Source organism: Gossypium raimondii, chromosome 1, assembly GCF_025698545.1.
Source record: "Gossypium raimondii isolate GPD5lz chromosome 1, ASM2569854v1, whole genome shotgun sequence".
Classification (NCBI taxonomy): Eukaryota; Viridiplantae; Streptophyta; class Magnoliopsida; order Malvales; family Malvaceae; genus Gossypium; species Gossypium raimondii.
This window is the reverse complement of record NC_068565.1, coordinates 49286049-49312526: the sequence shown is the minus strand read 5'-3', so window position 1 is coordinate 49312526 and position 26478 is coordinate 49286049. Positions and strand designations below refer to the sequence as shown.

Here is a 26478-nt window from a genome sequence, read left to right as displayed (position 1 = left end):
AAAAATGCAAAGCTGAGGAGGATTTGAATAGCTTGAAGATGGATTATAAGAGGCTACGTATGTCAATGAGAACTGCTGGATTGGGAAAAACCTCAGAGCAGTGGCGTCAAGAAGTTCAAGAAGAAAAGGTCAAGGCTGATAGGTGGGAAAAGAGATTTTAGGAGGCTCAAAAGTAAAATAAGTCCTTTGAGAGGAGTTTGTCCGGAAGCCAAAACGAAAAGGATGAATTAAAAGCTAGGGTGACCGAACTGGAGGCAATATTACAAGACTATGAAGCCAGAATTGAACATCTGGAAGCAAATGAATATCATCAAAATGAACAGCTTCACTATCTTCATGATCAAGTTGCAAGCAGGGATCACATCATGGGAGAAGCTGTGGTTCAGATTCAAGGGGTAGCTGAGCACTTGCAGACTTTGGCAGTACAAGCTGATGTACTAAGTGTGAAGTATGAATCGAAATCAAATCAGGGGCAGAAGTTGGCATCATTACTTAGGGAGATTAAAGTTCTAAGTGTTAGGGCAAAGCCGTATTTATAGCTGTTTTATGTAAAGAAATTTTTTCTCTAGTAAAGTTTTCTGAGTGGAATTGAATTATAATTAACGTCTTTTTTGCATTCACCTCATGCATCGCATCATATGTATTAGCATCACATCATATGTATTAAAGACCTTTATTAAATCCTAATAAGTTAAAATTATTGCTTAGTTAACCTGAAAACCAACCAACCAACCCGACACCGATACGGCACTCGAGCAAAGACAAAAGATATGGATCAAAGATTAGAGAAGCTCGAACAGTACCAGAAGGAGATGCAAGACCGGCTTCAGCTACAAATGCAGGAGTGGTTAGACAAGATGAAGCAAGAAATGTCTGAGAAGATGCGGGAATCTCAAGAGGATATAGTGGCAAAGCTAACCCGACTGATAACTAAGGAAGGTGACAAAGGAAAGGGCCCCATGGCAGATGTCGATGAGGGAAATGATGATAAACTTTTCTATCCTCCAGGTTTCACCCCTCTACATGAGCGAGCTCAAGCTGAATACCCGCGCAAATCTACTATCACCATCATGCCTCAGCAATTTCGAGCTAGTATTTCGAACCTCCAAATTGGGTCAGGTTTTAATCCCGAAAACAACCCCGTGAACCCTGCCATTCCGGACTTTGACGAAGTGGCTGAGAAAGAAAGAATAAAGGTGGAATTACCGAAACAGTTAGAGAATCGATGCAAGTGGCTCGAGGAGAAGTTCAAAGCGATGGAAGTCACTGAAAGTTATCGAGGCATTAACGCAAAAGAGCTGAGTTTAGTGCCAGATCTTATTCTCCCTCATAAGTTTAAGATGCCTGAATTCGAGAAGTACAATGGGACGACTTGCCCAGAGGCTCATATCACCATGTTCTGCAGGCGAATGGCTGGATACGTTAATAATGACCAGCTATTAATACATTGCTTCCAAGACAGCCTTACAGGGGCAGCATCCAAGTGGTACAATCAGTTGAGCCGTGCCACGATTGGTTCATGGAGAGACTTGGCGCAAGTATTCATGAAACAATATAGTCATGTGACAGACATGGCTCCTGATAGAATCACCCTTCAGAATATGGAGAAGAAGCCGAGCGAAAGCTTTAGGCAGTACGCGCAGAGATGGAGGGAGGTCGCGGTCTAAGTTCAGCCGCCGCTCTTGGAAAAGGAAATGACTATGTTGTTCATTAACACCCTGAAGGCACCATTCATTACACATATGTTAGGAAGTGCCACAAAAAACTTCCCTGACATAGTCATGAACGGTGAGATGATCGAGAATGCCATTAGGAGTGGGAAGATCGATGCTGGAGAGGGTAACAAAAGATCAGCTTCGAAGAGGAAGGAAAACGAGGTGAACAACGCGAGCATGTACAACAAAGGTTACTCGAAGTCAGTAACAATGAGTCAGCCAGGAAAGGTGGCTGCCAATCGGCAAAGCTCGTCGGGACAGGAGGTCGGTACAAGGCGGAATATGGAGAAGCCCCAATTCACGCCAATTCCTTTGTCGTATAGGGAATTATACCGAAACTTATTCGATGCACATGTAGTTTCCCCTTTCTATCTGAAGCCCTTACAGCCCCCGTACCCCAAATGGTATGACGCAAATGCACAGTGCGACTATCATGCGGGAATCGCGGGGCATTCCATAGAAAACTGTACTGCTTTCAAGAGGGTGGTTGAAAGGCTCATTGGTATGGGTGTCGTTAAATTTGATGAATCCACCAAAGCAGAAAATCCATTACCAAACCATACTGACAGCGGAATAAATATGATGGGCGAGGACAGAAAAATCAGGGCAGACATTGCGGACGTGAAGACTCCTTTGAGATGAGTCTGGAAAGAGATGGTGAAAAGGGGGCTAATTGTTTCAGAAGAAAGCTGTGAGAAGAGGAGGAATTACTGTGAGTTTCACTGTGAAATGGGGCATGAAATCCAAGAGTGTACGAAGTTCAGAGCCGTGGTACAGAGTATGATGGATAATAAGGAGATGGAATTTTGTGAAGGAATTCAGAAGGAGAATCATGTATGTACGTCAGAGTTGGCATTGAGAGTTCCAAAGGCTAACCATCCTGTGGTTATCATCTCACGACCTAAGAATAGTGAGGCTGGAGCGTGAGTAGCACCAAAGGTCATCATTCAAAAACCGACCGTGTTTACTTATAAAGATAACAAGAGGGTTCCTTGGAATTACAATTGTAATGTGACAATCCCAGGGAAGGAGGATGTAATTAATAAAGAGGACCATGATGAAGGAGGGCATGACGAACAGGTGAAGGCTCGAGTAGAGCCAATAAGAGAAGAAACTTCGATTGGAAAGAAGAAGAAGGCGGTCGAACCTGAATTGGTGGTCAATGAACCAATCAAGGAGGAGGAAGCTAGAGAGTTCTTGAAGTTCATAAAACATAGCGAGTACAGCGTTGTGTAGCAGCTGCACAAACAACCAGCTCACATATCTGTGCTAGCTTTACTCCTAAACTCGGAGGGACATCGAAATGTACTACTGAATGTGCTAAATGAAACTTATGTGGCTGACGATATCTCTGTTAACAAGTTGGATCGACTGGTCGGCAATATAAGCGCTGATAACTTCATCTCTTTCAGCGATGACGAAATACCACCTGGGGGTATGGGATCTACTAGAGCTTTACACATCACTGCAAGGTGTAAATGGTGCATATTACCGGGAGTTCTGGTAGACAATGGATCGACATTAAATGTATTGCCCCTATCCACGCTCAACAGGCTACCTGTGGATAGTTCGCATATGAAGTCGTGTCAGAATGTGGTTCGAGCATTTGATGGTACTGAGAGGGGGTCATGGGAAGAATTGACATTCTCCTGTTAATTGGCCCAACTATTTATGAGGTGGACTTCTTAGTTATGGACATCAAGCCTTCTTACAGTTGTCTATTAGGAAGGCCATTAATTCATTCAGCAGGTGCGGTACCGTCATCGTTACATCAAAAACTGAAGCTGGTGTCAGAAGGCAGGGTTGTGACGATAGAAGCTGAAGAAGATATCATTGCATCTGTGACCAACGATGCGCCTTATCTAGAAACGAGCGATGATGCAATCGAATGCTCTTTTCGTTCCTTGGATTTTGTAAATGCAACATTCATCCGTGAGGGAAACAAGATCCCGATGCCAAGAATATCTAGGACCACAGAGATGGGTCTGCAGTTGACTGTTGGAAAGGGAGCTTTGCCGAGAAGAGGATTGGGAAGATATCTTCAGGGCCGAGTTGAGGCTCCAGTGTTGAAAGACAAGCAGGACCGTTTTGGCTTAGGATACAAGCCAGATGCTAGGCAAAAGAGGATAGAGCAGGAAAAGAAACAAATGAGAAGAAGGGCTCGTTTGACAAGGGATGAAGTTGAATGGGAACCCATGACCTTTCCTCACCTATCCAAGACTTTTGTATCGGGAGGATTTCTCTATCCAGAAATGCTAGGGGTCAGAAGTATTAACACGGAGCTAGGGAGTATTCATGCCGTGCATGAAGAATCAACGCGAGGAAGAACTTTGCCAGATATTCGTCCTTACGAGACGGAAAGGGAGCTAAACAACTGGACTGCAGAAGAAATACCTGTAGTATTTAGGATTTCCTCAGAGTAATGTCCAGAACACCCTTATTGCTTTCTAGCCTAGAAGTGATAAGGATTCCTTTGTGAAATAGGCTCATGTCCAGAAAATCGTTATTTTAATAAAGTTCATGTTTGTAATCATTTTTGGAGCAAATCTTTCTTTCCATAAGAGCAGTTATTTTAAGTTTCTCTTAAACTACACTTGCATTTCATTCATGACCATATTGCACCAAACAAATTCCTGAATTCATATTGTTTTTCATACTTATAACAGGTCCCACGATATCACTGATGCGAATGTCACTCTTACAAATTTAGAGTCTCCTTTTGAACGAAACATGTGTTTGGAGGAATCGCATGATTTTAAAGGCAACGAAGACTGTGGTTTGTCTCCTGACTTGTTAAAGATGGTAGAAAGGGCCGAGAAACAAATCCTACCTCACAGGGAATCAATAGAAGTCGTGAGCTTAGAGGAGGGTAAAGAAGTGAAGATCGGATCGGATATCTCTGTAAAGACAAGACAGGACCTCATTGAATTACTCCGATAGTTCAAGGACGTGTTTGCATGGTCATACCAGGATATGCCGGGGTTGAGTACCGACATGGTAGTCCATCGTCTCCCTATAAGAGAAGATTGTAAGCCAGTGCAGTAAAAACTCAGAAGGATGAGGCCTGATATCGTGTTGAAGATAAAGGAGGAGGTCCAAAAGTAGTTTGATGCCGGATTTCTGCAAGAAGTCAAGTATTCTGAGTGGGTGGCTAACATCGTACCAGTTCCAAAGAAAGATGGAAAAGTACGAATGTGTGTGGATTACCGGGATTTAAACAGGGCTAGTCCAAAGGATAACTTCCCATTGCCCCACATCGACACATTGGTAGACAATACTGCGGGCTTTTCATTGTTTTCCTTTATGGATGGTTTTTCTGGGTATAATCAGATAAAGATGCATCTCGAGGACATGAGAAAGACTACGTTCATTACGTTATGGGGGACGTTTTGTTATAAAGTTATGCCGTTTGGATTGAAGAATGCAGGAGCGACATACCAAAGAGCCATGGTAGCCTTGTTCCATGACATGATGCACAGGGAAATCGAGGTTTACGTTGATGATATGATCGTGAAATCTAGAACGGAGGGCGAACATATGTGGGTCTTGAGAAAGTTATTCTTAAGATTGAGAAAGTTGCAACTCAAGCTTAATCCAGCGAAGTGCACTTTTAGGGCCAGGTCAGGAAAGTTGCTAGGCTTCATAGTCAGTAAAAAGGGAATCGAGATTGACCCAGACAAAGTCAAGGCAATACGAGATTTACCTCCACCTCGCACTCAGAAAGAAGTTCGAGGTTTCCTCGGAAGACTGAATTATATCGCTAGGTTCATTTCACAACTGACTGAGAAATGTGACCCTATATTTCGTCTTCTGAAGAAACATAATCCTGGTACTTGGGATGAGGAATGCGAGGAAGCTTTTAACAAGGTGAAGCAGTATTTGTCTAATACTCCAGTGCTGTCACCACCTAACCCAGATAGGTCTCTGATATTGTATCTAACAGTATTTGACAATTCCATGGGGTGTGTGTTAGGTCAACATGATGAAACGGGGAGGAAAGAAAGGGCGATATATTATCTCAGCAAGAAATTCACTGACTGTGAAATGAGATATTCGCCTATTGAGAAATTATGTTGTGCCTTGATTTGGACAACCCGAAGATTAAGGCAGTACATGTTATATCATACGACTTGGCTGATCTCAAAGTTAGACCCGTTAAAGTATATGATGGAGTCAGCTGCTTTGAATGGGAGAATGGCCCGATGGCAGATTTTATTGTCTAAATTTAATATTGTCTATGTGAAACCAAAGGCTGTGAAAGGGAGTGCAATTGCTGACTTTCTAGCTAGTAGAGCTCTGGAGGACTACGAGCCGTTGAGTTTTGATTTCCCAAATGAGGACCTGATGTGTGTAGTTGCTACTGAAAAAAGTCCCCAAGAAGGTCACAGTTGGAAGCTAAACTTTGATGGAGCCTCGAACGCTGTAGGCAATGGAATTGGGGCAGTCCTGGTGTCCCCAAATGGTGATCATTATCCTTTCACTTGCAAATTAGATTTTGATTGTACAAATAACATGACAGAATATGAAGCATGCGTCATGGGTATTTGTGCAGCTATAGAGCGAGGAATCAAAGTGCTAGAGGTCTATGGAGATTCAGCATTGGTGATATATCAGCTCAGGGGTGAATGGGAAATGAGAGATCCCAAATTAATCAGTTATCGAAAGTTGGTCCTCGAATTGATTAAGGAGTTTAAGGACATCACTTTTTGCTATCTCCCACGAGATGAGAACCAGATGGCTGATGCACTAGCTACCTTAGCTTCCATGATCAAGCTGAACAGACATGGGGATATAAAACCAATCCAAATGAGTATCTATGAAGACCCGGCACATTGTTACAATATTGAAGAAGGGGAAATCGATGATAGTCCTTGGTATCAAGATATACTACGGTATGTAAAAAATCATGAGTATCCTGGCCAGGCAACGGAGAATGAAAAGAGAACTCTGAGAAGACTAGCCATTGGTTACGTCTTAGATGGGGAGATCTTGTACAAGAGGGGAAAAGATCAGGTACTGCTAAGATGTGTGGACGCCGTAGAAGCAAAGAAAATTCTAGAAGAAGTCCATGAGGGCATCTGCGGAACACGTGCCAGTAGGTTCACAATGGCTAGGAAGATTATGAGATTCGGGTACTACTGGTCTACCATGGAAGGGGATTGCATCAATTATTCCAAGAAGTGCCATAAATGTCAAATCTATGGTGATAAAAATGCATGCACCTCCTTCACCTCTTCATGTCATGACTTCTCCATAGCCTTTCTTCATGTGGGGTATGGATGTTATCGGGCCAATATCGCCGAAGGCTTCAAATGGGCATCGTTTCATATTCGTGGTTATTGACTACTTCACCAAATGGGTAGAAGTTGCTTCGTATGCTAATGTTACAAAGTCATCAGTCAGTAAGTTCTTGAAGAGAGAGATCATATGTCGGTATGGAATGCCTGAAAGAATCATATCCGACAATGCGTTGAATTTGAACAACAGCTCAATAGCAGAGGTCTACAGTCAATTCAAGATCAGACATCACAATTCGTCAGACGCTCGAAAATGAATGGTGCGATGAAGCGCCAATAAAAATATAAAGAAGATTGTAGGGAAGATGACTGAGACCTATAGGGACTGGCACGAGAAATTACCGTTTGCCCTCCTTGCTTATCGAACGTCAACCAGGACCTCCACCGGGGCAACGCCTTTCTCCTTAGTTTATGGCATGGAGGCAGTCTTGCCCATCGAAGTTGAAATCCCTTCTCTCCGGGTTTTGTCTGAGCTACAATTGGATGAAGTGGAATGAGTTCAATCTCGATACGATCAGTTGAACTTGATAGAGGGAAAGAGGCTACAGGCTATTCAGCACGGTCAGATGTACCAGAAAAGAATGATGCGAGCCTACAACAAGAAAGTCTGACCCAGAGAATTTCACGAGGGGGACCTGGTGTTGAGAAAAATTCTTCCTCTACAAAAGGATTTTAGGGGGAAATGGATGCCGAATTGGGAGGGTCCTTATGTTGTAAAAAAGGCATTTTCTGGAGGAGCCCTGATCCTGGCTGAAATGGATGGGAAAAACTTGCCTAATCCGGTAAATTCAGATTCAGTGAAGAGGTACTTTACTTGAAGAAGGGAGGGAACCAAGGTGAAAACCCGCAAAGGGCGCTTTGATTCCAAAAAAAAAAATGGAGAGGCTAGGGTGAAAACCCCCAAAGGGCACCTTGAGGCCAAAGGGGATTTGAGTTGAAAACTCGAAAAGGGCGGCTCAAATTTTGATTGTCACGTAGTAGTCTTGTTGTACCCAAATCGGCAGAAAGGAATGGACAACATCTTGGGGCATCAACAAAATACTGTGAATCTCCTAAACACGTGTTGAATTCAGAAGGGTCTTCGAAAGTTGTATAGAGAAATCCAAGCAGAGATATCTGGGGCACCTGATCATAGTATTTGTATTGAATTCGTTGTTTTAGAATATTTCATTCTTTTTTTTTCAGTATAAATGTCCCCAGACAATTCCTCTATCATTGACAACCCATTGCGAGCTATGCTCCCAAATTAATGTTGTTTATGTTATCGTTATGATCTTTTCGCAAGCATGTTGCATTAGAATGACGATTAATGGACTAGTAAAACTTTCACAAGAGAAATTTTTCATATTACTCTAGAAATTTCTAAATAATGCAGGAGCCTGAAGCAGGACTATTGTTTAGACTTCACCGGGTTAAAAGGTCGAAGATATCTAGGGGTCAAGAGTCAATATTAAGATTTCCAAGTTTTGACGAAGCGTTGTTGTCACAAAGGAAGCCTTAATGAGCAATAATGACTTTAAACATTCAATATTTATTTTTCATGACATAACATTCAAATGTCATTCACACACGTCTAGTTAGGAGCATTTGATTCATTTGATCATGACATCCTAATCACTAGGCATAATTAGGTTCATCATACAGGTCATGTTCCACAGAGAACAGGTCGGTGGAATCATAAAACCTTATCTCCGAAGTTGCAGTGGAGCAGGGTGAAAGATAACAGATCTTGTCTTCATGTACTGGCGTGAAGTAGATCAGAGATCAGAAAAAAGCTGATCTTGCCTTCCCATACTGGTGGCGAAGCAGATCAAAGAAAGCAGATCTTGTCTTCATGTACTGGCGTGAAGTAGATCAAAGAAACAGATCTTGTCTCCCCATACCGGTGGTAGAGTAGGTCGAAGAAAACAGATCGTGTCTTCATGTACTGGCGTGAAGTAGATCAAAGATAGTAGGTCCTGTCTTCCTATATTGGTAACGAAGTGGATCGAATATACATATTTTATCTTCCCATACCGGCGGTGAAATAGATTGAAGATTACAGATTTTACCTCCCTAAGTAGTAGTGGAGCAGATCAAAGATGGCGGATTTTACCTCCCTGAAGTTGCAGTGGAGTATATTGAAGCCAGTAATTCTACCTCCCCGGTCGGCAGTGGAATCGATTGAAAAGGCAGATCTTGTCTTCATGTATTGGCGTGAAGTAGATCGAAGAAAGCAGATCTTGTCTTTCCATACTGGTGGTGAAGTAGATCGAATATACAAGTCTTATCTCCCTGAAGTTGCAGTGGAGCAGACTGAAGTAACCAATCCAATCTCCTTGAAGTTGCAACGGAGTGGATTAAAACCGCAGATCTCATCTCTCTGAAGTTGCAGTAGAGCAGATCACATCAGATTTACCCTTAAATTGTAGCAGAACAAGTTGAAGCTATAAGACTTATCTCCCTGAAGTTGCAGTGGAGCAGATTAAAGATAGCAGATTTTGTTCTTTTGAGAAGCTACAACATATGAATCATATCTCCCCGACATTGCAGTGGAGTGGATTGAAGCACCAGTTCTTATACCTCTGAAGATGCAATAGGAAGGAACAAGGCTACCTGAAGAGGAGAAGCATTAAAGAAGTTGAGGATCAATAAGACCAGGCACAATTGGGCCTTGTAGTCTTTGCTCTGTTCCCGTTACACGACAACAAGCAAAGAGGGGCAGCTGTAGGGCCCAATTTTATCCGGCCTGTTAAAAAATAAAACCCAAAGAAATAAACAAGCCCAATAACCCAACCCAAATCAATTTATCCTAAACCAGACCCCAAAACACCCAAACCCTAGCCTCATGTCTAGCGCCGCAAGCCCCATCAGCCCCACGTCACGCCCAACGTCCAGTCGCCGCAAGACTCGGAGATCGGCCTCCCCACGCACGCCGTTCGCTCCTCAAATACTTGTAAAACAGACTCAAAGAGTCCAAATAATGTAAAACAACAAAAAACAAGGAAAATAGGTTAGTGTTAGGCTATAAAACAGTCGGTCTTTTGTAAAAGAAAGGGGAGATCGAAAAATCAAGAGTAAACAAAGCAAACATCAGTTTTTTTTTAAGGTGATTATTTGAAGTTTCTTTGTTTTTTTATTGTGCTTTTGTGTACGAAAATAAAAAGAATAAAGGGAGGGAGACTTACCTTGGCCCTCAAGAGTTGTTAGGAGGGGTTTAAGAACCCAGATTTGGCACCTCTCCGGCCTCCGATTACACGGAGTCGCGGCGAAGGGTGATAGGGCGGCGGCGCGAGGAAGCTTGGGTATTAAACCCTAGCAGAGCGCCAGAAAGGTTTTTTTTCTTTTTTAAGTTTTTTTTCTTTTCTTTTAACTGGTAAAAGATTTTTGAAAGGAAATTTGTTTTAAATAACAAAAGTGAAACGGCGCCGTTTTGATGGCTGGACCATGCGGTGACCCGACCGAAGGGAGGATCCGCTGCTCGCTGCTTTAAGTGGGAAATTTGCTTTTCAGGTCCCTTCTTTTTGCGATACGTTTCAATCAAGCCCAATTGTTGTTTTTTAAATTTAGCCACGCACTTTATTTTCTGTTTCAAATTGGCCCTTTGTTGCGCAGCGCTTTGGAAGGTGGGATTAATTTCCCTTTAGGTCCCCATGGTCGTTCGCGCGTTCAAGTTGGTCCCTTTTTGTTTATTCTCGAATTTACCCTATTCTTTTGTCTTTAAGTTCAATTTAGTCTATTTTTTTGAACTATTCAGCTTTTTTTTTGTAATTATTATATTATACCATCATTATTTATTATTATTATTAATACTATACTTATTATTTTCATGAACATACGCATTTTATATAATATATATATATTCTAATTTCAAAAACGTTTTACTTTTGTAAATGTTATTTTAATTTCAAAAACGTTTTCCACTTTTTGTAAATGTATAATTCTATATTTTATTATAAATATTTTTGTCCTCTATTTTACAAATGTATATATATATATGAATCTACATACGCATTTTAAAATACGCATGCACCTACATATCTATATATATATATATATATATATATATATATATATATAGATATATATTTTATTCTACTTACATAATTTTATATACATTTATATACATTTATATTTTATATAGATATACATTTTTGTAATATATATATTTCTCATATGTTATAATTCAAAACATACATTTATTCATTTTCTATAATATACATACACTTTTCATTTTTAATTATTATAAATATTTTTTTGTTATTTCATGTATCCCATTATTTTATATACATATTGTACATATATATGTATTTGAATATATACGTATCACAATTTTCGTGATTTGCCTACGTATATATACTTATATATTTTATTTTTCTATTTTGTTATTATATACACATCTACATGTTTTTATTTTATTTTTACAATTTTCATTACATATATACATGCATATTTTTAGAAATTATTATAAGTTTGTTGTATATATTTCTTCACTTGCCTTTTATATGTACACTTATATTTATGTGTTAAGTATGCCCACTCATATTTTCGAATTTGCTTGTATATTGTACTTGTATATATATTGTAAATACATATTCATATATGTTTTACATTAAAGTTTTGTTTCACATTGTACATTAACCGTAACATACCCTTTTTGAAAATATATTTTGGCTTTAACCATACATCAAAATTATTTTCTTGATTCAAATGTTTTTTTGAATAAAAGCAATATTCGAAGTTTGGGATTTTCGAGGGAAATTGAGCCCTAACGTATTGGGTTCTGATTTTCTTTGTTAATCTTAAATAACCGAGGATATTCTTTATTCAAAGTGCATGAGTACAAAAATCATTTTTGGGAACTTAACTTGTTATGTCCTAACGTATTGGGTGTGGCATGTTACTTTCTCAAAGTGAGGATTTTCGTATAAAATAAAAGTGATATTCAAGTTTGGGGATTATGAGGAATTGTACCCTAACGTATTGAGACTCGATTTCTTTACATGACTTGAACAATTGATTATCCTTTTGCCAATTTCACCATTCAAGCTTATTTTAAAATCTTTTTTAACTTTCGACACAAAGACATTAAATAGTCAATTTGGTACCGATTTTTGGGCGTTACGAGGGTGCTAACCCTTCCTCGTCATGTAATCGACTCCGAACTGTTTTCAAAATTCATGAGACCAAAATGATTTTTGAGGTGGGCAGTCACACCTTAATAAAGAATCGGTGGCGACTCCAGTTTTATTTTTTTAAAGTCGACAACTTAAATTTTTGTTTTCAAAAAGACGGTTTCGACAAGCATTAAAATAGCTTGACATAACATAAAAAAAATTGTATAAATTTAAACTTGAAATTAGAGTGACCGGTAAAATTTTAGCGGAAAATAAAACTTCTTCAAAATAAGTAAAATATTTTCTTTTTTTTTATTTTACTTGAAATAAGTCGTATGAATGAATAAAAATAATGAAATGAAAATATATTGCTAACTGTTATATTAAAACATTGATGAAATAGAGGTGGAAATTGAAAGGCAGTAGAAGTCCAGCAAACATAAACACAAGCCGAGGCAATAATCCCAAACTTGAAGGCTTGGAAGCCAAGATTTTGGGCTTTTCTTCAGCACTATAAAGAGACATTATTTTCCAGTACTTCAAAATATGGGCTTCTCTCTCAGCAATTTATGTGAAGCTACAAATACTGTACTAAAATTTCTACTGCTATATTAAGATAAATGCATATTTGAAAAGAGTTTTAACTATTATTCCGTACAAATCAAAATATCTAACTTTTAAACCTTATTAATTAATTATGTATTTTTGTTGTATTCGAGTTATTTCTTTGAATTTGGTATATGTAATGTCTCAACTCATCCCATATTTAATATACCTTTGTGATGTAACTCATGTCCATGTTTTCTGCATTATATATAATTTTCACACATTGTACATATTTTTCATGCAAATAATATTTTAAATAAATAACATTTTATAAATCAAAGAAGTTGGGATCATAATTTAGGTAATGGTACAATATTGCAATATAAATCAATTATTATATATTTATTATAACTGAAAAGATTTAGTTATGCATCTTACAACTTTTATTAACTATAGCTCTTAAGATAATTTGTGGATCTTAGTAAGCTTGAATTTTTTTAGAATCAAGCTATGGTTCTGCTTGATCCATGAACATCTTTAATTTATAATTTTATAATAATATAGGTTAATGTAAACGAAAAAATTGAAATAAAATCATTTTATTAATTTTTAATTTACATGATTTACTTGAACAGTTGATATCAATGTAAATTAGATTTTTTTTTTATTAGATTACTAGATTTGTTAACAGATGGATTTAGCATTTATACTTAACCCTAAATTGAACAAGATTCCTTTCCAGGTGTCCACCATTGCTATTGTCTTCTTTTATCTGTAAACAAACACGATCAAAAGCAAAGAAAATGGATTCTTCTCTTCCTTTCTTCTCCTTCGTCTCGTTTCTTATCATCTCCGCCACATTTCCATTCGCCGCGACTTCCGACACCATCAAAGTCTCCCTGTCTCCTTCACACCACCACCACTCTTCCTCCTCCGACCCTTACCAAATTCTCAACAACTTGGCCACTTCTTCAGTCGCCAGAGCCCATCACCTCAAACACCACAACCCCAAAACCAACATTACATCTTCTCTTCTCAAGACTCCACTTTTTCCTCACGGTTATGGCGGCTATACTGTCTCTCTCAGCTTCGGAACTCCGCCGCAAACCCTTTCTTTCATCATGGACACTGGTAGCAGTCTCTCTTGGTTCCCTTGCACCTCTCGTTACCTTTGTTCCCAATGTGCTTTCCCTAATGTCGATCCATCAAAAATCCCTACTTTTTCGCCAAAACTTTCGTCTTCCGGTAAGCTCGTAGGTTGTCGAAACCCAAAGTGCAATTGGCTGTTTGGTCCCAATGTTGAGTCTCGTTGCCAAGACTGTGATGGTCCAACATCGAAAAACTGTAACCAAACTTGCCCTCCTTACTTAATTCAATACGGTTTAGGTTCCACCGGTGGACTTTTATTACTAGAAAACCTTGTCTTTCCTCCTCACAAAACTTTCCAAGATTTCCTTGTCGGGTGCTCCATTGTTTCCAACCGGCAACCCGCTGGAATAGTCGGGTTTGGTCGGAGCCCTGAATCTTTACCATCCCAATTACACCTCAACAAATTCTCTTACTGCCTCGTTTCCCGCCGGTTCGATGACACCAAAGTCAGCAGCAACATGTTGTTAGAAACCGGGTCGGGTTCAAATGATACCAAGATCCCAGGTCTTGGCTACACACCGTTTTACAAGAACCCCAACCCAGCTTTCCATGAGTTCTACTACGTAACCATACGTAAAATCCTTGTCGGCAACAAGCAGGTCAAAGTTCCGAACAGTACTTTTGTCCCAGGACCGGACGGTAACGGAGGCGCCATTGTCGATTCAGGGTCAACATTCACTTTCATGGAGAGACCTGTTTTTGAGTTGGTATCGAAGGAGTTTGAGAAACAAATGGGAAACTATAGCAGAGCTCGTGAAGTTGAAAACATTTCAGGGTTAGCTCCATGTTTCAATGTTTCAGGCCATAGATTAATGGACGTCCCTGAAATGAGTTTTTATTTCAATGGAGGAGCCAAAATGGGGTTGCCTTTGGCTAATTATTTCTCAATCGTCGGTGATGATAATGTCGTTTGTTTGATGATTGTTACTGATAAAGGCGTCGGTGAAGGTGCCCGTAGCGGTCCGGCGATAATATTAGGAAACTTTCAGCAGCAAAATTATTATATTGAATTTGATTTGGCAAATAATAGGTTTGGGTTTGCTAAACGAAACTGTGCATGAAATGCAAGTTTTCTTAAAGTATTTGTATTAAATTATGTTAAACAGTATATTTTATAATGAAATAAAAGTTTGTTTAAAAGAAGTTTAAATGTGTGATTTTATTTATTTTATATTAAAAATATTTTTAAATAATAATATAATTTATTTTATATAAATAATATTATTATTTTATTAAGTTAACGTTTAATTAACTTTTCACACTATTTCTATATAAAATTAAATAAGGAAACCGATATAATAATGATTTATAATAATGAAAAGTTTGAGTTGCGTTAGTCGCATTTGTTATTCGGGTTTTGCCCTGGTATTGTAATTCACCAAAAAAAAATGAAAACTATTTATGATTGTACTTCTAGCAACGTCTTTTTTGAAATTTAAATCTAAAATATTGTCTTCCTGCATCAACACTTATTAGTATTTATATTATTATTAGCTCCTTGACTAAAGTGGTGTTATAAGTTAAATAGACACAATTTAACTAGAGAAAATGTTAAACGATCTTTTTAAAAAGTAATATTATACAATATTAAAGGTGGGAGATAATAGTCATACCGATTGGACCCGTGTTTGACACGAGCTTTAACTATCACTCTATACAAATCAAGTATGAGTGTGCTTTTGCATTTTTATATAAAATTTATAAAAACAATTTAAACCCAAAAATAAATCTAGAAAAAGAACTTCTCACTCGATGCGATTTGAATTTAAGACTTTAAAATCTCAGTTTTATCATTTCAATAGAATCTCATTAACTTTCACATATCTTTTAAATATAATTTTATATAAAAATTTTCGATGTGGTATAATTAAAAAGAATTTCAATTTATATTATGATTAATAATGATTTTTTTATTAGAAATAATAGTAATTCTTTTAAATAGTAGTAACAAAAAGGAGGGAATGGAATGCTTTTCTTTGGAAGTTCAATCAACTCATTGCTTTCTAGCTGTTTAATTGGGATGTTTTTTTATTGCTTTAGCAATTGCAATTCCTGGCTGTTCCTAATTTCTTCCTAACTAAGCATTCCTTTGCCTTTGCCTTTTCCTTTCTCTTTATTCACTTTTTTCCCCCTATCTTTCATATTCGTTTTATGACTTTTTTTTTTTTTAAATTCAAAAATTTCAAATCAATATTTTACTTAATTAATTTATATAAAAAAAATCTTAAGCATTAAAATTCAAGTATGACGTCTTGAAAATCATATGTGGAATGCATTAATTTGAGTTGAGCTAGTTTGTTAAACTAATTATCCTAATAGTAATTGTTGTCGATTAAGTTTTAGTTCAATTAGCATGAGTATCATTGTCAATGCAAGAGGATGTGGGTTTGGGTATGCTGAAGCGCATTATCTTCCCATTTATGAGTTAGGGAGGGACTATAGGTAATTCTAAGTATTGTGATCAAAACCTATAATAAAATTATTTTAAAAAATAATAATTGTTGATATACTTGTAAGTTATAATTTTAGTAAAAAAAATTAGAATATACCCTTCACTACATTTTTCAAAAATTAAATTATTAAAATAATTTTATATTCCCTTCAAAAGGATAATTTTTATGTTAATTATATTAGTCCAAAGTTGAGATAATAGTATAATTTTTAAGTAATCGAATTTAAATTTGAACCATCATCTGTATTAATCTATAATAAATTATATACGTAAAATATGGGATAATAGAGAAATATTAGGAATAAAACATGAGCAAATAATTAAGTAGTATATGTACATTAAAATATTTTTATTGAATATAATGTAAATATTTTTATTATTAATAAAATTATTGAGTTTTAGAAAAACCGTGTACCAAAAAGAATTAACAAAATCAATTTCATTAAAAATTTGTTACTTAAATGGATTTAAACTTGATAATAAACAAAAGAATCTAATATTAATTTAAATTAATTTTTCATAATTTTAATTACTTGATTTTATTTACATATTATTTAAATATTAATATAAATATAAAAGATATTTACCTCTCATAATTTCAAAAATATTCACTTATCTTCGAGTTTAAAGAAAATCGTTTTAAAATCTATTTGCAATATAAATTTTATATAAAGAAAATTATACTATTTTTTATAATGTTTGCTTTGACTTTTTTTATTTTTAATTATAAAATAATAAAATTTAATTATTTTAAATTTTGATTGAAGATTGTATAATATAAAATTCTAATTAAATTATATGTGTTTTTTAAAAGTTGATAAACATTTCATTAATCCAAGATACAGAAGGACTCCCCACTACAAGTTTCTTAATAGCTAAGAAATATTATATATGTTTTACCTATTAATAAACTTAACCACCAAGATATCTCTGAACAATAAAATTGCCCACCCAATTAAAATCTAGGTTTAATATAATAAAAGTCTTTGTAAAATAATCAATAATTAATTGAATTCTCAATAAAAACAACATCTAATTCACTCTTTAATCGAATATAAACATTAATTAAGTTTTAGAAAAATTAATTTTTAAGTAAGCCCTTAATGGTCATTATGTTTACCAAGTGGTATGTTAGGATTATGCCATGTGGAGAAAACTTATAAATTCTTTTTAAATGTTTAAAATTCATAAAAAATTATAAAATTGCAATGTATATTATAAAATTAATAGAAATGAAAAACGTAACATACTATAAAATTAAAAAATATATATTTTTGAAACTATAAAATTATTAAAATGTTTAAAAAATATTAAAAATCACAAAATTTTATTAAAAAATTATAAAACAAATTTAACGCTTAATTTAAATTCTAAACTTAACTTGATTTGACCCATAAACGCTTTCGTATTGTGGGGTCGGGCCTTGATAAATTTTTAGGCATGTTTGATAGGCCCGAGCTTTGCCCCAAAAATGGGCTTAAAATTTTGTTCAAACCCAACTTAAATAAAAATGTTAAAACTTGAGCTCGACCTGGCCGTATTAAATTTTTTTATATAATTTTAAAAAAAATATTATACATCAAAAACACTAAAAACATTAAAATAAATGTTTCCCGAAAAATTAAAAATATTTTTTTTAAATTATACTTATATAGCACTAATATAGGTGGAACTTAACAAGCAAATGTCTCTAAAATATAGTAAAATTAACAATAAAATAAGAGTTGTTCAATATTCAAACAATAACAACAAAATAGTAGCAACATAATAGTAAATGATAGTAAAACAGTGAGAAAACAATAAAAAAAACAACAAGAAAACAGTAGACTTTTTTTCTTTTTACAAATTTGGGCTGGGTCCGGGCCAAAAAATCTTATTTTAGGCTCGACCCATTTTCTAATTAAACTTTATTTTTTTGCTGAAGCCTATTTTTTAGGTCTATATTTTTTTCAAACTCTCCCATTTTTCAAGTAGAACTTCAAACCAGTCCGAATAACCAATTAACAGGTCTCTGCTTACCGGTTATAGCAACATTTGGTTTAATGCCAACATAATAGAAGACCAAACTGAGATGAAAACTTTGATACTTTCCAAGAGGCTTCTTCCAAACTGCATTGGGATCGACACCTTGCAGCCAATATTTTTATGTCTTGATCACAGATTTTTTGTCACATACCTAAGTTATCCTAATTCAATCAAAATATTAGATATAACATCTATGTAGAAAAACTTTGGGTTTTATATTTGTCTTTAATTTTTTTTTAATTTACTAAATATTTTATATTTTTATAATGCATTATAATATTTTGTAATTTTTAATAGCTTTTATAGTTTTTAAATATTTTTATAGTTTGTTATGCTTTCATAATTCTTAAATAATTTTTTATTATTTTTAATAATTTTTATATTTTTATAATTTTTAAAAATTCTAAAAATTTTAATTTTTTTTTAGCTTTTATATATATTTTTAATATTTTTATGTTTTTTTTAATTTAAAGAGAATTTACCAATTTTCGCCACGTGACAAAATCTTGACATGCCACGTGGTGAATGTGGCGACGGTCAAGGGCTTACATTGAAGTTGCTTTATTTATTTATTTACTTCCTTTCGTATGATTATAGCATCACAATTCTTAATCATTGTTTTTTGATACAATGCTTAGAACTATCCATAGTATCGACCCTCCTCAACCTTTTATACTGACAACAAGGCCGATGTCAACTGAACTAAGGCCTCGTTCTCCTTTGCTTTTTAGGACTTTTGCAATAAAAAGTCCTTTTCTCTTAAAAGGAAGGAAGAACAACCTCCATTTCAGAAAAAATTTCTCCATCAGAGAAGTCTTTTTCTCCAAACGAAGAAGTTAAAAATTTCTCCTTTTCTTTAGCTTGAAGTGCTTTTCTTTAGCTTGAAGTGCTTTTGGCTGATAATTGACCTTTTTAACCTAGTTAAACGTTCTTTCCTCTGCTGCTGGTTCTTTGGAGTTGTATACCCCTTTTTTTTACATTTTCGCTTTCAAAGCTCTTTCCTGTTCTTTGTTCCTCTTCCGCAGGTGAGTTTCTTTTCTTCTTCTTCTCTTTATTTATTCATTATGCTTTGTTTTTAGTTGTTTTTTAGTTCCTCTTCCACAGGTAAACTCTTCCAACAGAAAAAAAAAGAGGGAAAATTCTGGCTTTTGTGCCTCTTTTGCTTCATTGTTATAAAATACTCTTAGGGATGATACCTAGGTTGGACATATATTGCTTCAAATATGTGAGTTTATGACCATTTATCTGCCTCATCTGTGAATTAGATTTTGTTATGATAGTATATGGTTGAGGAATGTGTTTATGGAAAAACTGGAATAAATGTCCTAAACAGGCATATTATGCGTAGGGTAGCAGCTTCTTAATTTCCTCTGCTCATCTATGATCTTATTAAGAGTTTCAAGCTGTTGATACTTAAGCTGGTATTTCTTGAGACAAATGATTTCAACTATGGCTATTTTTAACAGTTTACCCGGCATTTTTGCTTCCTCTAGGATATGTGCAGCTTTGACATTTATGCTCGTATACCATATGTGCTACTGGCTCAAATTCCATAGACTTTGAGTTACCCTTTCAAGCTTGTTGTACCCTCTTGCTTCATTTACCCTGAACTCTTCATGGTGTTGTTACTTAACAACACTCAAAGTCTGCATTGTATTCTCCTCAATCGGAAAACTAATTGACTATCTAGCCCTCTTAAAATTAGATTTGTAAGTTGAGAACACCAGGGGATATAGCCCTGTCTGGTTTATCAGGCCATAGTTTTTTGATGTTAGTTGATGATAGTTCCAAGTGCATAACTTTGGCACACAAAACCTGCAGAACCGACCCTCATTGCACGAATTATGCATGTTTGTGATGATAAATACATACACTCATTAATGAATGCTAAAGAATTTGTTATTAATGTGATTGATAAACTTCAAGTTCAACTATTAGAAACAAAACAATTTGAATTATCATTAAAACAATTATATAATTAGTGGTCAGACTTTTTTTTTCTCAAGATTAAGGAATTATCTTTTCTTAAGGAATGGAATTCTTATTTCACTGCTCAAAGAATTCTAGAAATTGACATGGAGAATTACACAAATTTCAAAAGGCTAATTCTAAATGTCCCTCATATTAGGTGATTTCTATTAGAACCTTGGCTGTAAAACTTACAATGTTACAAAAAATTGTAAGGTGATAATTTCATCAAGGCCGATGATGTACTGCATAAACAACCTCTAGTCTTCGTTACCATTAATGCTTTACTATTTTTTATTACATTTTTGCATTGTCATATCATACTCTTACAATACTAGTTATAACATGCAATTAGAACAGTCTATAACATAAGACATTTCTAGTTTCTTTATGTAGAAATTATGTACTCTAGTTTCTTATTCTATTATCTAATTTAAATTTTCACCCAAATAAATTAAAAAGTTAAAGCACTAAGCAAAAGAGAAGAGACTAACCTTATGGTTGAAAAATGGTGTCTTTTCTTATTCTATCATCCTCTTGCTCCCTTTTAGATGTCATTGCATACATCTTTCAACTCTCAATTCATTGTTTTTCTCTTAGATGAGTGGACATCTTTGAGTTTTGTACCGTTGATCTGGTTTTCTGGACAGCATTGAGACAACTATGAAGTTAATTACACCTGTGGCTCATTCTTTTTATGACGTGAATTATATTACCGTTATAATCATAGCACAATTTGATGATAATGAGGCTTATATGCCCAAATAAATTGCCAACAATAATTACTTTGCAGGTCTTATGTTATTCCTCTGGGTATTTTGAATTACATTTACAAATACATTAGGCACAGTTACTTTGGAGTTGATGCCTGGAAAGCTTACATATCTCACAAGGAAAGTAGCACAAGTATGTCTGGACTATATAGGAGGCTCTCCTATCCCTCACAGTCCTTGAAGAAGTTTTGATGCAATCGATCGTAGTGTGTTTGTCAATCGTCAGTTAAGGAGCTTCTTCTAATATCAAAATTCAAATGTGATGTGAGGATGGTTACAACATAAAAATAAAATGCTAATATTATCGAGTATAAATTTTTTTTTAATTTATAAGGTTAAAAGAACATCCTAATGTATCATTTTTTATTGTTTTTAAAAAAAAAAAGATTAGAGAATTCAATCATTCACATTCATCATTACGTAGTGTGATTGAACGAACTTTTGGTGTTTTGAAAAAAATGGGTCATTTTAAGGGATATGCCAAGTTATAGTTTTGAAAAGAAAATGATGATTGTTGTTGCTACAATGACGATACACAATTTTATCCGAAAATATGTCGGTCGAAATGATGCATATTTTATGGAATACGAAGATATTAACTGGGTATATGAGAATATTATTGATTCAGAAAATGCGCATGGTCGAGAAAGTGATGATGATAACGACGACGATGATGATGGTGATGATGACGGTGAATAAAACAATTCAAATGGTTTTGAAATGGAATTAACAAGAGATGCTATAACTTCTAGTTTAATGAATTCACTTTAAATTGTAAATGCTATTGTAAAATTTTTAGTATTTATATTTGGTATATAAATATTATCCCTTTTAAAACTTTAATCCAAATATATGTAATATTTTAATTTGTTAGGTTTATGTTTTCTATGTTATGTTAATATACAATATGAGTTATATATCCAAATACATTTTAAAATAAAATAATACAAATGTGTTAAAAGCATTAATTAAAAATAAAAATAATTTTATAATAATACAATTGTGTCAATATCTAATTAAAATATTTAATTTTTATATTTAAATATTTAAATATAGTTTATATATTCTAATTAAATTAAATAATTAATTAATATTAATTACTTAGAAATATTTAAAATTAATATTATATATATAAATATTAACAATAAGTTATAATAAATTATTTTTTATATTTTTACTAAAATATCATAATATTAACTAATTTTAACATTATTTAAATACATATTTGTTACTTTATAATATCATATCTAAAATGGACATTTTATTCTTCAAAAGCACTTTTTGACACCAATACCAAACACTCAAATTTTTCAAAAGCACTTCTCAGAAGCACTTTTCCGCAGCACTTTTCAAAAGCACTTTTCAAAAGCACTTTTCAAAAGAAATGAAGAACTGGCCCTAAAACTCCATCAACACACTAAAGTTGGTTTTTTAAAGATTTAATTGATTGCTTATATTCGATTAAAGGCTCAATTCTGTATTGTTTTTTAACAAGTATAATTTAGAGTACTTAATCAATTAAATGAAATAATCATCAATAAACTTCATAGATACAATTCATCATTCAATAAATTCAAACTCAACAAGCAACGAAAAAAAACATTACATACAATAAACAACGAAATCGTTTCATGCAAAGCATATAACAATCTAACATTAATTAAATCCAAAATTATGTCTCTATGGGTAAATCACATTCTTGGCATTACAAACCAAATGCATTGATATAGGCTTTTTTACATTAATAATAATAAATAAATAAATAAATACATATTAATGAAATTAGGTAAAATGTATCGTGAATATTTGGTGCCGCCTGAACAATCGGCGACACCGAACTGAAATGTGATGGCCTAAAATATTTAGGGAGTTAATATGTAAATTTTCTATTTTGATTGAAAAGCTTTTAAGGGTGCGATCTCATGCGGCACCAAAGTTCAAAAGCGTAAATTGCTTCATAAGCCCTTCTTGTTTATTATTTCTTTTTATTTCCCTTCAACACAAAAAATAGAGAGACCTCTTACCAATTAGTCCAAAATATTTATTTTACTAAAAGTATTTTGTAAAAAGTTTATTCAACTGAAAATAAATTTTATTTATTTTACAAAAAAATTGTTCAAATAATTTTTTTTGTAAAATTAGTTTTGAAAAATTATTCAATTGGAATAAAATAATTTGAAAAAAATTGAAAAATAAATGAAATTTTTCCAGTTGAAATCAGTTTTTTACAAATATAATTTTTAGTAGAAAAACTTTTTAGACAGTATCGTAATAGGCCTCTCCATTTTGGTGTTGAAGGAAATAAAAGAAAATAAATAAAAGGGCCTATGAAGCAATTTACCCTTTTGAAATTTGGTATTTTATATTATTAATGTAAAAAAGCTTAGTAGGGATCAAAATTTATATAAAATAAAAGGAATGGAACCTAAACTTTTGTGTTTTGATTAATTATCGAAATGGGGGTACTACTTGATATGGGATTCATTCTAGGGGTGTGCATAATTCGGGTAAAACCGAAAAAATTCGGTTAACCGACCGAATTCGGTTAATCGGTCGGTTAACGAATTTTTTCGATCGGGGTCGGTTAATTTTTTATGATTTTTCGTTAACGGTTAATTCGGTTCGAAACCGGTCGGTTAACCGAAAATTTTCGGTTAACCGAAAAAATTAATAAATAAAATTATCCAACCCAACCCAAACTCAATTACCCAACCCAATAAAACTAAAACTAAAGTTTACCCAATTACCCAATCCAATAAAACTAAAACTAAAAGACAACCCAATTTACTAAAGTCTAAAACCCAATTTACTTTAATAATTTATAAATTTTTTAAATTTTAAAAATAAAAAATAAAAAAATTCGGGTAATTCGGGTATTTTTCGGTAATTCGGTTAATTCGGTTAATTCGGTTAATTCGGGTAATTCGGGTAATTCGGGTAATTCGGGTAATTTTTAACCAAAAATAAAAAATACATAATTTTCGGTTAATTCGGTTAACCGACCTTATTAACCGAAAAAATTTTGGTTCGGTTAAATTTTTTTTAAAAAAAATCGGTTCGGTTAACGGTTAAAATTTTTGGAAGGTCGGTTAATTCGGTTATAGTAATTTCGGGTCGGTTAACCGGTCGGTTAACCGAATGAACACCCCTAATTCATTCTCATGCTCCAAACCATTTTCTATTTTAATTCCAGCTTGAAATATGGAATTTATTTCACTTAATCAACAACTAATCAGAGTGGCGCAGCGGAAGCGTGGTGGGCCCATAACCCACAGGTCCCAGGATCGAAACCTGGCTCTGATAATTATTTTATAATTTTCGTTTTTGGTTGATGTGGTTGTTTGGGCCGAGTGCAAGTACAATGGTTTTCTATTGCTATGTCGTGACATGTGGGCTATGTGTTTTGGGCCGACAGCAATGGTTCCTCTTTTTTTTTTTACTCAATTTCTTTCTTTTTTAACAACTAAAAATAGAAGCTATTCAATTAAAAATGAATAAATAATATAAGGAAATAAGAATTACCCAATTAACAATTACTGAAAAAGAACATCATTCACAAAAAAATAATAATAAAGGTGAAATTGGAGCCTGTTCCTTAACAACACAATCGACTCTTATATACCTTATCTCTCACTGCTCTACTTATACTATGCCCCATATGTTCCATAGCAAGAACAAGTAGTGGATCCCTTGATAGATTCCCCGAAATGGGTCAAACTCTTATGATGGTAAGCCAACTTTTGATTGAAAGAGTCTTAAATGAAGTTTTAACAAGAACGATCATACATTTTCTGGAGATCTAATGATATGTTGTGGGTTATATTTATGAGTAACAAAACTTACTTGATTTGTAGCAATGAAGCAAGGCATAATTTCCTTCTCTGCACAACTGTTTTCAATTATAACCCCACATTTATTTTCTAATACCATATGCTTTGATTACGAACGCCATTAGACATTTACAATAGTTGAAATGATCATCTACTTGTATTCTTAAATTGGAAGAAATAAACATCCCTTAACCAATACAAAATTGAATGTCATAATCAAACAGGAAAACCAAAACCAACGTTACTAAAAAAGAATCATTATTATTTATTCAACAAACCTAACCCAAGAACACAAAAATACTCAAATACATAATAATAATAATAAAACAGGGTCCATCGCCAAAAATCAACATATATTCACATACCTATAGCAAAAACAAGAACAAAATGTATACATCCCTGAATGAAGATAGAATCACAGCCTGGACCAAAGCATGAATCAGATTCATACTAGAAATCCAAATCACATCTAGTGGTTTTAAACGTACCACCGAAGCTACCATTCCCAGTGTTCAAAGGAACCTTCAAATCACATGAAATTCTAGGCTTAAACCTACCAGTTTTCACCCTCCCAAGCTTAAACCTAATCCTCAAATACAACTTCACATCGATATCATAAACCCCATTAACCCTGTCTTCATTAAACTCCGATGTCTCATCAGCACCAAGTCTAACAAATTGCTGCCCTACGAAAACAGGGTTTAAGTAACTAGTGTTCTTATGTCCTTGATAAAACGGGGTCAACGTTTCGGTATCGAATCTTTGATCCTCGTAGTAGGCTCGAGCCTCGATACGATCGTAGTATATGCCGATCCTACGGTTGGGATTACGTATTGTCATGTTAAGAGCAAGGTTGTAATGCAAAGTGTTGTTGGAAGTGAGGTTGAATTGGGTGAGTTGGACGTCGGTGACATGGAACTTGACCTTGTTGGGACGGAAGATGAGCCAAAAGATGAAAACGGCTAGGCCGATGATGACGATGGCGGTGATGATGATGTTGAAGAGGCATTTGAGAAGACAGCAGCCACAGCCACAGCCGGAGCCACGGCCGGGACGGTGGTAGGTTCTTGTAGGTGGTGGGATTGAAGGGCCGTAGTAGGCACCATTAAGGTGAGCTTGTTTGTCAGACATGGAAAAAGAAAAACAAGGACAACAACCCAACAATAGAGGGAATTTGTTTGGTTTGGAGAATGAATTAATGAAAGAATAAGATAGGATGGAGAAGAAGAAAAAGAAGCGTATATATATAGGGAATTAGTGAGGTGGTGGCCGCGTACGTCGTCAAATTAACGCGGTTGCTTTGGGCATTTTCTTCTCCATATGGTGGAAATGTACCTAGCAGCTTGTCTTCATTCATATTATTTTCTTATTTTCTTTTTGCCGCCTTATTATTTTCTTATCTTATAATTATACTTTTAAAGTATTATATTTGTACTTAGTGTCTGTACTTAAGTTTTACATTTTTTTTCTAATGTCAAATCTGTGTTTTTCTTATATAATTTGATATTTGTATTTGACAAAATTATATATTTTGATAACTGTGAATATTATTAATTTAAATTTTTTTATAATTTTATTAATAGAATAAATTTAGCGTTAATTATGAATTTTTTAATTTTACTTTTGA

At 34.4% G+C, this 26478-nt stretch overlaps 2 protein-coding genes and 1 non-coding gene across 3 annotated transcripts; 2 read left to right on the top strand and 1 right to left on the bottom strand.

Annotated features, from left to right (window-relative positions):
• Positions 1-13386: 13386 nt before the first annotated feature.
• LOC105786300 (probable aspartyl protease At4g16563) lies at positions 13387-14946 on the top strand. The gene has a single exon (XM_012612677.2). It carries the CDS (start codon positions 13458-13460, stop codon positions 14862-14864), a length of 1407 nt encoding a protein of 468 aa, XP_012468131.1. The 5' UTR covers positions 13387-13457; the 3' UTR covers positions 14865-14946.
• A 9306-nt stretch (positions 14947-24252) lies between these two features.
• On the top strand, positions 24253-24324 carry TRNAM-CAU (transfer RNA methionine (anticodon CAU)). The gene has a single exon. It is a non-coding gene; the product is annotated as a tRNA-Met (tRNA).
• Positions 24325-25092: 768 nt separating this feature from the next.
• Positions 25093-26065, bottom strand: LOC105786298 (NDR1/HIN1-like protein 3). Its single transcript, XM_012612676.2, has one exon. It carries the CDS (start codon positions 25980-25982, stop codon positions 25302-25304), a length of 681 nt encoding a protein of 226 aa, XP_012468130.1. The 5' UTR covers positions 25983-26065; the 3' UTR covers positions 25093-25301.
• Positions 26066-26478: the final 413 nt, after the last annotated feature.

Coding starts and splice junctions, on each gene's coding strand:
- LOC105786298 (XM_012612676.2), bottom strand. CDS start 25,982: ATGTCTGACAAACAAGCTCACCTTAATGGTGCCTACTACGGCCCTTCA.
- LOC105786300 (XM_012612677.2), top strand. CDS start 13,458: ATGGATTCTTCTCTTCCTTTCTTCTCCTTCGTCTCGTTTCTTATCATC.